The sequence below is a fragment of the Loxodonta africana genome, chromosome 2, assembly GCF_030014295.1.
Source record: "Loxodonta africana isolate mLoxAfr1 chromosome 2, mLoxAfr1.hap2, whole genome shotgun sequence".
NCBI lineage: Eukaryota > Metazoa > Chordata > Mammalia > Proboscidea > Elephantidae > Loxodonta > Loxodonta africana.
The window spans coordinates 13,045,221-13,058,291 of record NC_087343.1 but is presented as its reverse complement, the minus strand read 5'-3'; the positions used below and the strand labels follow the sequence as shown (position 1 = coordinate 13,058,291).

The window sequence follows — 13,071 nt, the reverse complement described above, 5'->3', positions numbered from 1 at the left end:
AGAAGCCAGAAATAAAAAGATCCCTAACCACCGCCTCCCCCCATTTCTCCACTAAAACACATGTTTCATAAATAACTTACATAGCATTTGCAATTCTGCAGGAAATTGGTATTCATGGGTGCCTTACGCTTATCTTTTCTGCAGTTTCTATTTTCTAACTTCCAATAAAGGTAAGAGGAATATTTTGCCAAGATTCAGACTGGTTATTATTACTATTTTTTTTTTTCAAATATCGTTAGCTAAAGGATATCCTCATATGTGAATAAAATTGACTTTTATGCCCTTTATTAGCTGTTGAATCACTTTCGAAAATGCTTCAAAGTTCTTCTCAGTTACCCTGTGAACTGATTTATAAGTTGAGATCCCAATGAAACCCCCAGGGCCTTTCCACTTTGTGTGTGTGTGTGTAACGTGTGATCTTCTATCCTTCTTATTTGACTTTAGGACACGAATATCCTTTTTCAAGAATTTTATGTGTCTGTGTAAAATAAATTGTATTTAAATTCATATTATTTAAAACTTCCATGACATAGTATAGCACAAAATACCCTGGATAGTACAAAGTTAAGAATGACTGCTGCCCTTTATGAGCCAAACCAACCGTGGAAGAGGAATTCTATGTAGGGAATAAGAATATAAAAATTTTCCCTCATCAGACAATAGCACAAGAATGCAAAAAGTAAGGGCCAGCCTAGAATAAGAAAGCAATCCCCATCAAACCGATAGGCTACGGGCGATTCCTGTATTTCATGAATGCGAATGAAAACTCGCTTTGCAGCGATCACAGTACACTCTATAGTATAGACATACCTTGGAGATATTGTGGGTTCGGTTCCTGATCACCGCAATAAACCAAATATCGCAACAAAGCGAGTCATGTCACGCAAAGTTTTTGGTTTCCCAGTGCATATAAAAGTTATGTTACACTAGACTCTAGTCTATGAAGTGTGCAATAGCGTTCTGTCTTAAAAAAAAAAAAAGCACATACCTTAATTAAAAAATACTTCATTGCTAAAAAATGCCAACCATCATCTGAGCCTTCAGCAAATCGTAATCTTTTTGCTGGTAGAGGGGTCTTGCCTCGATGGTGGCTGGTGACTGATCAGGGTGGTGGTTACTGAAGGCTGAAGTGCTGTGACAATTACTTAAAATAAGACAACAATGACGTTTGCCTCATTGATTGACTCTTCCTTTCAGGAAAGATTTCTCTAGCATGCAATGCTGTTTGATAGCATTTTACCCACCATAGAACTCTTTCGAAATTGGAGTCAATCCTCTCAAACCCAGCTGCTGCTTTATCTACTAAGTTTATGTAATAATCTAAAGCCTTTGCTGTCATTTCAACAATGTTCACAGCATCTTTACCAGAAGTAGATTCCATCTCAAGAAACCACACTTTCTTCGCTCATCCGTAAGAAGCAACTCCTCATCCGTTTAAGTTTCATCATGAGATTGCAGCAATTCAGTCACATCTTCAGGCTCCACTTCTAATTCTAGTTCTCGTCGTGTTTCCACCAGCTCTGCAGTTACTGCCTCCGCTGAAGTCTTGAACCCCTCAAAGTCATCCATGAGGATTGGAATCAACTTCTTCCAAACTCCTGTTAATGTTGATATTCTGACCTCCTCCCATGAATCACAAATGTTCTTAACGGCATCGAGAATGGTGAATCTTTTGCAGAAGGTTTACAATTAACTTTGCCCAGATCCATCAGAGGAATCACTAGTTATGGCAATTATAGACTTACGTAATGTATTTTTTAAGTAATAAAACTAGATATTCAAGATTACTTCTAGATCCGTGGGCTGCAGGATAGATGTCGTGTTGTTGTTAGGTGCTGGAGAGTTGGTTCTGGCACATAGAGATCCTATATACACCAGAATGAAAAACCGCTCAGTCTGGTGAATTCCTCATGACTGTTGTTATGCTTGGGCTCAATGTTGTAGCCACCGTGCCAATCCATCTCACTGAAGGTCTTCTCCAACACCGCAATTCAAAGGCAACAATTCTTCTTCAGTCTTCCTTATTCATTGTCAAGCTTTCACATGCATAGGAGGCAATTGAAAACACCATGGCTTGATTCCGGTGCACCTTGGTCCTCAAGGTGACATCCTTGCTTTTCAACACTTTAAAGAGGTCTTCTGCAGCCAATTTGCCCAATGCAATGCATCTTTTGATTTCCTGACTGCTGCTTCCATGGGTGTTGATTGTGGATCCAAGTAAAATGAAATCCTTGACAACCTCCGTCTCCTCTCTGTTTATCATGATGCTGCTTATTGGCCCAGTTGTGAGGATTTTTGTTTTCTTTATATGTTAAGGTATAAGCCACACTGACAGCTGTGGTCTTTGATCTTCATCAGTAAGTGCTTCAAGTCTTCTTCACTTTCAGCAAGCAAGGTAGTGTCATCTGTATAACGCAGGTTGTTAATTAGTCTTCCTCCAGTCCTGATTCCACACTCTTCATAAAGTCCAGCTTCTGGGATTATTTGCTCAACATGCAGATTGAATAGGTATGGTCAAAGGATACAACCCTGACGCACACCTTTCCTGACTTTAAACCATGCAGTATCCCCCTGTTCTGTTCGAACCACTGTGTCTTGATCCATATACAGATTCCTCATGAGCACAGAGTTCCAGAATTCCCATTCTTTGAAATGTTATCCATAATTTGGTATGATCCACACAGTCGAATCCCTTTGCATAGTCCATAAAACACAGATAGACATCTTTCTGGTATTCTCTGCTTTCAGCCAGGATCCATGCATAGGACATCAGCAATGATATTCCTGGTTCCACGTCCTCTTCCGAATTTCTGGCAGTTCCCTGTCAATATACTGCTGCAGCCACTTTTGAATGCTCTTCAGCAAAATTTTGCTTGTGTGTGATATTGTTAGATAATTTCCACATTTGGTTGGATCACCTTTCTAGGGAATAGGCATAAATATGGATCTCTTCCAGTCGGTTGGCCAAGTAGCCGTCTTCCAAATGTCTTGGCATAAATGAGTGAGCACTTCCAGCACTGCATCTGTTTGTTGAATCATCTCAATTGGTATTCCATCATTTCCCAGAGTCTTTTTTTTGGCCAGTGCCTTCAAGTGCAGCTTGAACTTCTTCCTTCAGTGCCATTGGTTCCTGATCATACATTACCTCCTGAAATGGTTGAACATCGACCAATTCTTTTTGATATAGTGACTCTGTATTCCTTCCATCTTCTTTTGATGCTTCCTACATCGTTTAATATTTTCCACATAGAGTCCTTCAGTATTGCCACTCAAGGCTTGAATTTTTCTTCAGTTCTTTCAGCTTGAGAAATGCTGAGCGTGTTCTTCCCTTTTGGTTTTCTATCTCCAGGTCTCTGCATATGTCATCATAATATTTTGTCTTCTTGAGCTGCCCTTTGAAATCCTCTGTTCAGCTCTTTTTCTTCATCATTTTTTTCCTTTTGCTTTAGCTACTCGACTTTCAAGAGCAAGTTACAGAGTCTGTTCTGACATCCATTTAGGTCTTTTCTTTCTCTCCTGTCTTTTTAATGACCTCTTGCTTTCTTTATGTACAATGTCCTTGATGTCATTCCACAACTCATCTGGTCTTATGTTATTACTGTTCAATGCATCAAATCTACTCTTGAGATGGTCTCTAAATTCAGGCAGGATATATTCAAGGTCGTACTTTGGCTCTCATGGGCTTGTTCTAATTTTCTTCAGTTTCAATTTGAACTTGCATATGAGTAATTGATGGTCAGATCTCCCATGCTTCTGTCATTTTGTCGTACTGTGAGGGCTTGTGTGTTGCTCTGATTCTGGGAGCTATGCCACCAGTATTCAAATACCAGCAAGGTTACCCATGGCAGACGGATTTCAGCTGTTTCCAGACTAAGACAGACCAGGAAGAAGGACTCAGCAGTCTACGTCTGAAAAGAATTAGCCAGTGAAAATCTTATGAATAGCAGCAAAACATTGTCTGATATAGTGCCAGAAGATGAGACCCTCAGGTTTGAATGCACTCAAAATACGACTCTGGTAGAGCTGCCTCCTCAAAGTAGAGTTGACCTTAATGACGAGGATGGAGTCAAGCTTTTGGGACCTTCATTTGCTCACGTGGCATAACTCAAAATGAGAAGGAACAGCAACTTTGTTTTATGGGCATGTCTAATTTTTGGATGAAGGGTAAGCCTCAGGAGCGACTTCATTACTGAGCTAAAATGGTGTCTGGGGACCATATTCTCGTGGTTTCTCCATTCTCTGTCAGGCCAGTAAGTCTGATCTTTTCTTGTGAGTTAGAATTTTCTTCTTCTTTTTTTTTTCTTCTACATTTTTCTCAGTATTTTGGATTTTGTTGAGGGTTGCTCTGTGGCCTGAGATGTGATCTATTCTGGAGAACGTTCCATGTGAGCGAGAAAAGAATTTGTACTTTGCAACTGTTGGGTGGAGTGTTCTATATATGCCTATGAGTTCAAGTTGGCTGATTGTGTCCTTTAGATCTTCTGTATCTTTGCTGAATTTCTTTCTAGATGTTCTGTCTTTTACCAAGAGTGGGGTGTTGAAGTCTCCATCTATTATTGTGGAAATGTAAGTTTCTCTTTTCAGTGCTGTTAGAGTTTGTTTTATGCATTTTGGAGCCCTGTTGTTGGGTGCATAGATATTTACTACAGTTATGTCTTCATGATGGATCGTTCCTTTAATCATCATATAGTGCTCTTCTTTGTCTTTTATGGTGGATTTTGTTTTAAAGTCTGTTTTAGCTGAGATTAGCATTGGCACTGCTCCTCTTTTTTTGGTAGCTGTTGGCTTGATATATTTTTTTCTGTCCTTTGATTTTTAATAAATTTACATCTTTGTTTCCAAGACGAGTCTCTTGTAGACACCATATTGATAGATCCTGTTTTTTTTAGCCATTCTGTTACTCTCTGTTTCTTTTTGGGTGAATTTAAGCCATTTATATCAGGTGTAATTATTGATAGGTGTCAGTTTATTGCTGCCATTTTGTAGTGCTTTTTTTGTGGTGCAGACATTTACTTTGTCCTTATTACTCTGCTGTACTGAATTCCTTTTGTGAATTTTTTTTAATTTCTTTTTTTTTGTAGATTTTGTTTCTACTGAGATTTTACGTTTTTCTTCTTTATTTTGTTGAGTAAGTTTGTTAACTTTCTTTGTGGTTACCTTGAAATTTACCCTTATCATCCTAGGTTTGAACCAATCTATTATTACTTGGTATTGCCTTGCCTTCCTCTCCATTAGAAAGCTCTATACCTACATAGTTTATTCCCTCTTTGATTGTTTTGAGTTTGTTGTCATTTGCAGATTAAACCTTCTGGTTCCCTGTTGTAAATCTTTTGGTTTTGAATAGTTCTTGAGAGTTCATTTCCTAGGTTGGTATCTGGCTGCTGCAATCTTACATCCCAGATTCAGGCTGTAGTCCGATGTCATTTGTTCTCAATCCAAAGGACTCCTTTAATAATTCTTATAATTTTTGGTTTGGTTTTTACATATTCCCTTGATTTCTGTTTATCTGGAAATGTCATAATTTCACCATCATATTTGAACAAGAGTTTTACAGGATATATTATTTTTGGTTGGCAATTTTTTTTCTTTCAAGGTTTTATATATGTCAGCCCATTGCCTTCTTGCCGCATGGTTTCTGCTGAGTAATCAGTGCTTAGTCTTATCGTTTTCCCTCTGTATGTGACTTTTCATTTTTCTCTAGCTGCTCTCAGGATTCTTTCTTTGTCTTTGGGTTTAGTGAGTGTGATTATGATATGCCTTGGTGATTTTCTTTTGGGGTCTATCGTATATGCAGTTCGGTGAGCTTCTTGCATGGTCAGCTTTTAATCTTTCATGGTATTAGGGAAATTTTCTGTCAGTAATTCTTCAGTGATCCTCTCTGTATTTTCCGTTTTCTCCCCCTGTCCTGGAACTCTGATCACTCTCACATTTTTGCTTTTGATTGTATTCCGCATAATTCTCAGGGTTTCTTCATTTTCCTTGGTTCTTTTTTGTGATTTTTTTCTCAGGGTTGTATCCAAGTGTTTGTCTTCAATGTCTCTGATCCTGTCTTCCTTTGTTTCAAAGCTTCTCCTCAGCCTTTCTATGACAGTCCATTTCTGAAAATCTTGTTGTTTATCTTTTGGATTTCTAATTATTGTTTCTGTATGATTTCTAGTTCTGAATTTACTTTGGCTTTTTTCCCCTGTATTATTTTCCTAAATTCTTCCTTTTTTAATTTGCAATGAATTTGTCTATCTTTTCCTCATTTTTGTCTGCTTTTTGCTTCAATTCTTGGATAGCCCTGAATGTTAGAGATTTGAAGTCCCTATCAGGTATTTCTAGTGCCTTTTCTTCTACTGGAAAGTCCTCTGGTGTTTTATTTTGGATGCCTACTGGAACCATCCTGTCCTGTTTCTTTAAATATGTTTTGATATTGTCTGCTATCTTCGGGACATTCAGTAGTTATTTTCTTCATTTATTGGTTGTAGATTTGTTTGTTTCATCCTGCTTTTTTGTTTTATTTGGCTATGTCTGAGCAGGTGGGCTGTGCATTCTTTGTTGTTTGCTCATCTGTGGGTTCATGCTGTGGGCATGATAGTTTTCACCTCCTTGTCCAAAGGGCAGGGTCAGTCACTCAGCTGTGGTGCAGCAGGGCAGGCCCAACTGAAGGGGAGGGGCTGGAGTGGGTCGTTTGTGGCACGTACTGGGGCCAACAGGGCTGGCCGGGGTCAGTGCAGGGTAGGTTCCAGTAGGCCTTGCTCGTGCTGCTCTAGGGTATAATGTTCAGCACACGGTGCAGGTAGGCAGGAGGGGCGGGGGAGGTTGTGATGTGTGAAGCTAATATGGGTATGGTATAGAAGAGAGAGAAGAGCCAAAACAAACAAATAAACAAAAACAGTGCTAAGGGAGGTTGCTGTTGGAGTACAGAGATAAGAAACAGAGAAATGAAGAAAAACAAAAAGGAAAAAAGAAAAAAATTAAAAAAGGAAGAAATGCCCCCAGGGGTCCCACCAGTGACAGGGGAAGTGTCTCCCAGGCCTTGGAGCATAGTCTATCTAGAAGGGGCAGAGACTGGCACACAGTGGCAGGTATTCAGGAGACAGGAAAAGAAGGAAAGCAGAGAGAGATGAGAAACTGAGAAACGAAGAAAAACAAACATGAGAAAAGTAAAAGAAAAAAGAAATAAATAAAAAATAGAAGAAATGCCCCCCATGATCCCACTGATGAGGCTGTGAAGACCAGGGATGTGGCTCTGCAACCATGCACTACACCTCTCTAGAAGGGGCAGAGATGGCACACAGTGCCAGGTATTCAGGAGATGGGAAAAGAAGGTAAGTGGAGAGAGAGAGACAAGAAACTGAGAAATGAAGAAAAATAAAAAGGAAAAAAGAAAAAAAAACTTTAAAATGGGGGGAAAAAGGCCCTCAGAGATCCCACTGGTGTGGCTACACAGAACGGGGACGTGACTCCCAAGCCTCGCAGTACAGCCTGGTTAGAATGGGCAGAGATGGCACGTAGCACTAGGTATTCTTGAGACAGGAAACGAAGGGAAGTAGAGAGAGATGAGAAAATGAGAAAGGAAGAAAGACAAAAAGGAAAAAGAAATGACCCAAGGATCCGCACCAGCCTGGCTCCACAGACCAGGGAAGTGGCTCTCAAGCCACACAGTACAGCCCAGCTAGAAGGAGTTCTCAAGCTATGAAAAGAAAAAACAGACAAAAAAAAGTCTCCAGTGATCCCACCAACATGGCGGTGCAGGCCAGGGAAGCAGTTCCCCAGCCAGGCAGCACTTCACAGCCTGTCAAGAAGAAGCAAAGATGGCACAACAGTAAAAGGCAAGGAATGAACCAAAAGGTGAAAAAAGCAATACTAGCAACAAGTAAATGACACTGAAGGAGCTGGCCTAAGTGGGCAGTGCAGATTCAAGCAGCACAGAAGCTGGCACCTCCTGGACAGCCTACTGGGAAGTGGTGGAGGCTGAGCAGGTAGAAGAAGGGTGGGGGGTGGGAAAGTGTACATCACTGGTTACTGGGTGCTCTGTCTCTGCTGGGAGCTCCATGAAGCTGCTTTCCCGTATTCCCTGCCTGCTGATCTCTGACAGGAGTTCAAGATGGGGAATCCACGCTGTGTTAGCTGATGGGGGCCTCCACTCCTACCTCTTCTAGCTCTCTGTTTTCTGTAAGTGTCTTATGCCATTTGGTGCTTGGTTGAGTTCTTTTTTTTTTTTTTAATTTTTATTGTGCCTTAAGTGAAAGTTTACAAATCAAGTCAGTCTCTCACACAAAAATTTATATACACCTTGCTACGTACTCCCAATTGCTCTCCCCCTAATGAGACAGCCCGCTCCTTCCCTCCACTCCCTTTTCATGTCCATTTTGCCAGCTTCCAAACCCCTCTACCCTCTCATCTCCACTCCAAGCAGGAGATGCCAACATAGTCTCAAGTGTCCGCCCGATCCAAAAAGCTCACTCCTCACCAGCATCCCTCTCCAACCCGTTGTCCAGTCCAATTCCTGTCTGAAGAGTTGGCTTCGGGAATGGTTCCTGTCCTGGGCCAACAGAAGGTCTGGGGGCGATGACCACCGGGATCCTTCTAGTCTCAGTCAGACCATTAAGTCTAGTCTTTTTATGAGAATTTGGGGTCTGCATCCCACTGCTCTCCTGCTCCCTCAGGAGTTCTCTGTTGTGTTCCCTGCCAGGGCAGTCATCAGCTGTAGCCAGGCACCATCTAGCTCTTCTGGTCTCAGGCTGCTGTAGTCTCTGGTTTATGTGGCCCTTTCTGTCTCTTGGGCTCATAATTACCTTGTGTCCTTGGTGTTCATTCTCCTTTGATCCAGGTGGGTTGAGACCATTTGATGCATCTTAGATGGCCTCTTGTTAGCGTTTAAGACCCCAGATGCCACTCTTCAAAGTGGGATGCAGAATGTTTTCTTAATAGATTTATTATGCCAATTGACTTAGAAGTCCCCTGAAACCATGGTCCCCAGACCCCTGTCCCTGCTACGCTGGCCTTCGAAGCATTCAGTTTATTCAGGAAACTTCTTTGCTTTTGATTTAGTCCAGTTGTGCTGACCTCGCCTGTTTTGTGTGTTGTCTTTCCCTTCACCTAAAGAAGTTCTTATCTACTATTTAACTAGTAAATACCCCTCTCCCACCCTTCCTCCCTCTCCCCTCTCATAACCATCAAAGAATGTTTTCTTCTCTGTTTAAACTATTTCTTGAGTTCTTATAATAGGGGTCTTATACAATATTTGTCCTTTTGCAACTGATTAATTTCACTCAGCATAATGCCTTCCAGATTCCTCCACGTTACGAAATGTTTCACAGGTTCATCACTGTTCCTTATTGATGCACAGTATTCCATTGTGTGAATATACCACAATTTATTTATCCATTCATCCATTGATGGGCACCTTGGTTGCTTCCATCTTTTTGCTATTGTAAACAGTGCTGCATTGAACATGGGTGTGCATATATCTGTTCATGTAAAGGCTCTTGTTTCTCTCTAGGATATATTCCAAGGAGTGGGATTGGTTGAGTTCTTTACTCTTCATTTGATGCTTCGGGTTCCAGGCTTGACGTTTGTCTCTGTTTTACTTAGTTTTTTGGGTCTATGCTGTGGAGGGATGGCATGGTGCTTCTGTCTATAGAGCCATGTTGGCTCCACCTCTTGTCTGTGTCATAAATTTTTGAATGAGAAATTAACTTAAATTGTAAACTTTCATCTAAAGCACAATAAAAAGAAAAAAAAATGCAGGGCAGTATGTCATTTGCCTGGGCGGCATCTCTGAGAGGTGGCCTCTCTGAGAAGCTGATTCTGGAATAAGAGGAAATTAACCATGCAAGGGTCTAGAGGCAGGGGGGTCCAGGTGGAGGAAACAGCTAATGCAAGGCTTGTCATAGTCAAAAAGCATTAGAAAGGTCATGTGGCCAGAGAGCAGCAGTGAGGGGTGAGTTCAGAGAAGTGAGCAGGACCCCATCATACACGGCCTGGTAGGTCATGAATGTTAGGGATGTATTTGGCTGCATGTAAAGAAACCAACTACAAGGGCTTAATCTAATGGGGGTTTCTTTTCCACACACCGTGGGAAGTCCGAAGGGAGCACTCTGCTGCTGTGCAGAGCCTCCACAGGCCATCAACGTCCAACACACCTTTGATCTTTTTGCTCTGCCGCCTTTCAAGTATGGTTTTCGTCTCTTTGGTTGTCTCATGGTTGCGATACGATTGTTTTGCTTTCTGCGTTCTGTCTGAATTCAGGGCAGTAAAAACAACGAAGTCACAAGGAGGAAAGGAGGTGCTCCTATGAAGAATGTAAAATTTCCCCAGAAATCCCCTAAGAGACTCCCACTTGAATTTCAGTAGCAGAATTGGGTCACTTGGCCACTCCTAGCTGCAAAGGAGGCTGGGAAATGTGTGTGTGTGTGTGTGTGTTTTTCCAAGCTAGAGTCATTTCCGCCTTAAACAAAATATTTCCTTTGGTAAGAATGGCTATTGAGTAGGCAGCTACTCCACAACATAATGAGTAGTCTGGATTCTATTCTAGATGGGAAGTCATTGGTGAGTGGGTGGGGGAATCAAGAGTTCTGTTTTGAACATGCGAAATGAAAGAAGGTTGGTTCCCCCAAAGTGTCCCAATCAGTGTAGTCTTAGAGAATTGGTCATAGTTAGGCAGAGATACTGATTCCCTCAGGCCTGAGGGCATGCCAGTGGGGCCTGGGGCCACCAGAGCCCCTCGGCAGCTCAGCTGTCTCAGGAGACTCCTTCTTCTACCCCAAAAACATTCCATGACATGTGTCATCGACTCTGAGATTTCATTGCCTATCAGGTGCACCTTTACCAAGGGGGGAAATATAGGAGTCCCTGAGTGGTGCAAACAGTTAATGTGCTCAGCTGCTAACTGAAAATGTCAGAGGTTCAAGTCCATCCAGAGGCACCTTGGAAGAAAGGCCTGGCGATCTACTTCTAAAAAATCAGCAATTTCAGAATTTTCTTCTGAGCTACTGACACTCGTCTGCAGGTTTTGATACAATTGCAAGAGAAAGGCAACTATATCATAACTGCTGCTGGGCTAACAGCTACCCTGCTATCGGTGAGGTTGAAATGTGGGTGGAAAAAAAAGCGTATCTCAGATCAATCTATGGTATATGCATTTCTATACCTCTGTGATGTACAAAAGGTTGGGCGGTGCTGTTTTAGACACCCAGATGGAGACATCAGGGAAGCGGTGGGGTACGTGAGTCTGGAGTTCAATCCAGAGGTCAGGGATGGAGAAATGGGTTTGCAGATTTGGCATCTAGTCATACCCACCAGCCTACGTGAGACCATCTAAGGAAAGTGTAGACAGGGAAGCGGGCCAGTGCAGAGCCCTGGGGTACTGAAATATTTAGAAAACTTATAAGAATTGGAAGGGCTGAGAGTAAGCAGCCAGGGCACAGAAGAACTAGAAGAACCAGCCAGTGATGTGGCATCCTTGAGGGGGACGGTCAGCTGGACCAAGCGCTGCTGAGAGGTGACGGAGAATGACAATGGAAAAGTGACCACTGGATTTGGCCCCATGGAGTGACCTTGACAAAAGCAGTTTCCGAGGTTGGAGGCAGCACTGTGGAGATGGATGAAACCAGATAGATAGCACTGGGTTGAGGAGCCAATGGGAGGGATGAGGGAGAGACAACGTGTACAGGCATTTTTGAGCAGTTTTCTTGTCAAAGGCAGATGTACATCAAGAGAGGTAGACAGGACGGGCCCTTTAGGCATGTTTCTATGCTAATCCAGCAAGGCATAACTGATGTGCAGGAGAGAATAACTGGAGTTGCAAAGTACTTGTGAAGGCGAGAGGGATACCATCCAGAGCACAGAGGGCGGTCAGCTTTGGATAGAATCAAGTTCCATCGCAAGAGAAGCCCACGAGATTGAACCTTCAAAGCAATCAACCGGTGCAGGCTGCGCTGCGGTGCCTATTTGCCTAGGAGCAGGCTCTCCCCACTGTGTCTACTTCTAACAACCCCCTGCCATCCGCGGCCCCGCGGTTGCTCCCATCTGGGGCGTCATTTCCGCACTTAATGAGCCACTGCAGGCGTGAGATGGGTATGGGCATTTAGGAGACGGCCAGGTCGGGCTGAAGACACGGCAGCACTCCGGGCGCCTCCACTCTGGCCGCACCGCCGACCCCCGACTACCGGGGGGGTTGTGGAGCGCGTCCCACCCATCAAGGGGCCTCAAGCTGAAACCTTTCTGTCCTCCTGCGACTCCCCTGCCAGCACCACCCCCGCCGCTGCCAACCCCACACACCCCCCCGACGTCCTCCCTCCTCCTCCGTCCGGGAGAGAACGTCCAACGTGGCGCTGGCGACTGCGCATGCTCCGCTCTCGGGGCACGGGGAGTGACGGGCGGGGTCGGGCGGGGTGACGCCATCACGCACCCCGACGAGTGGGCGGGGCGACGTCGGCGGGGCCGCGCCACGTCGGCGCCAGCGGCGGGGGGCGTGTCCGCTCCTGAGCGGTCCGCGCGGTGTCCCTCCGTCCCGCGCGCTTTTCCCGTACCCACTCGCTCCTGGCCCGCGAGCCCGCCGCCGCCGTCCCCAGCCCTGCGGAACCCGGCGCACCATGTCTTCGCCTCCCCAAGGGAAGCTGGAGACTAAAGCTGGACACCCGCCGGCCGGTACTGACTCGTTTCCCTTTCTCTCCTTGCGCGGTCTCTCTGCCCTCAGTCCCGAGGGCGGGCTCGAACCCGCGGCCACCGGGCAGGGACGGGGCGCCGGGCGGGGGCTCCGCAGGGAGGGACCGGTCCTCGATCCCTGCCCAGGGTCCTAAATGCACCGAGCGAGCGCTGGCCAAAAGAGAATCGTTCTGCGTGGAGACTTGCCACCTCCGAACAAGAAACTTCGGTGTGGGACGTGTCCCTCCTAGGACTGTCGCTCACGCTCAGTCCCGCGCTGCGAAGACCCGTTTCTTTAAAGTAGGAGAAACAGCTTCCGTGTGCTAACTCGGATGCAAATTAGAATGGCTCGGAGGAGCCCGGTTGCGCAACTTAAAAAAAGAAAAAACAAAACCAAACGTTTGTGGTCAGTACTTACGTAGAGGTGCAGACGTT

At 44.3% G+C, this 13,071-nt stretch overlaps 1 protein-coding gene across 1 annotated transcript in view; it reads left to right on the top strand.

The window, feature by feature from the left end:
• Window positions 1-12,468: 12,468 nt before the first annotated feature.
• Window positions 12,469-13,071, top strand: part of DAP (death associated protein) — an 85,954-nt gene continuing 85,351 nt past the window's right edge. Inside the window, exon 1 of the mRNA XM_010588070.3 lies at window positions 12,469-12,639. Coding sequence (XP_010586372.1) covers window positions 12,585-12,639 — 55 coding nt within the window. The 5' untranslated portion in view covers window positions 12,469-12,584. The remainder of the gene's footprint in view (window positions 12,640-13,071) is intronic.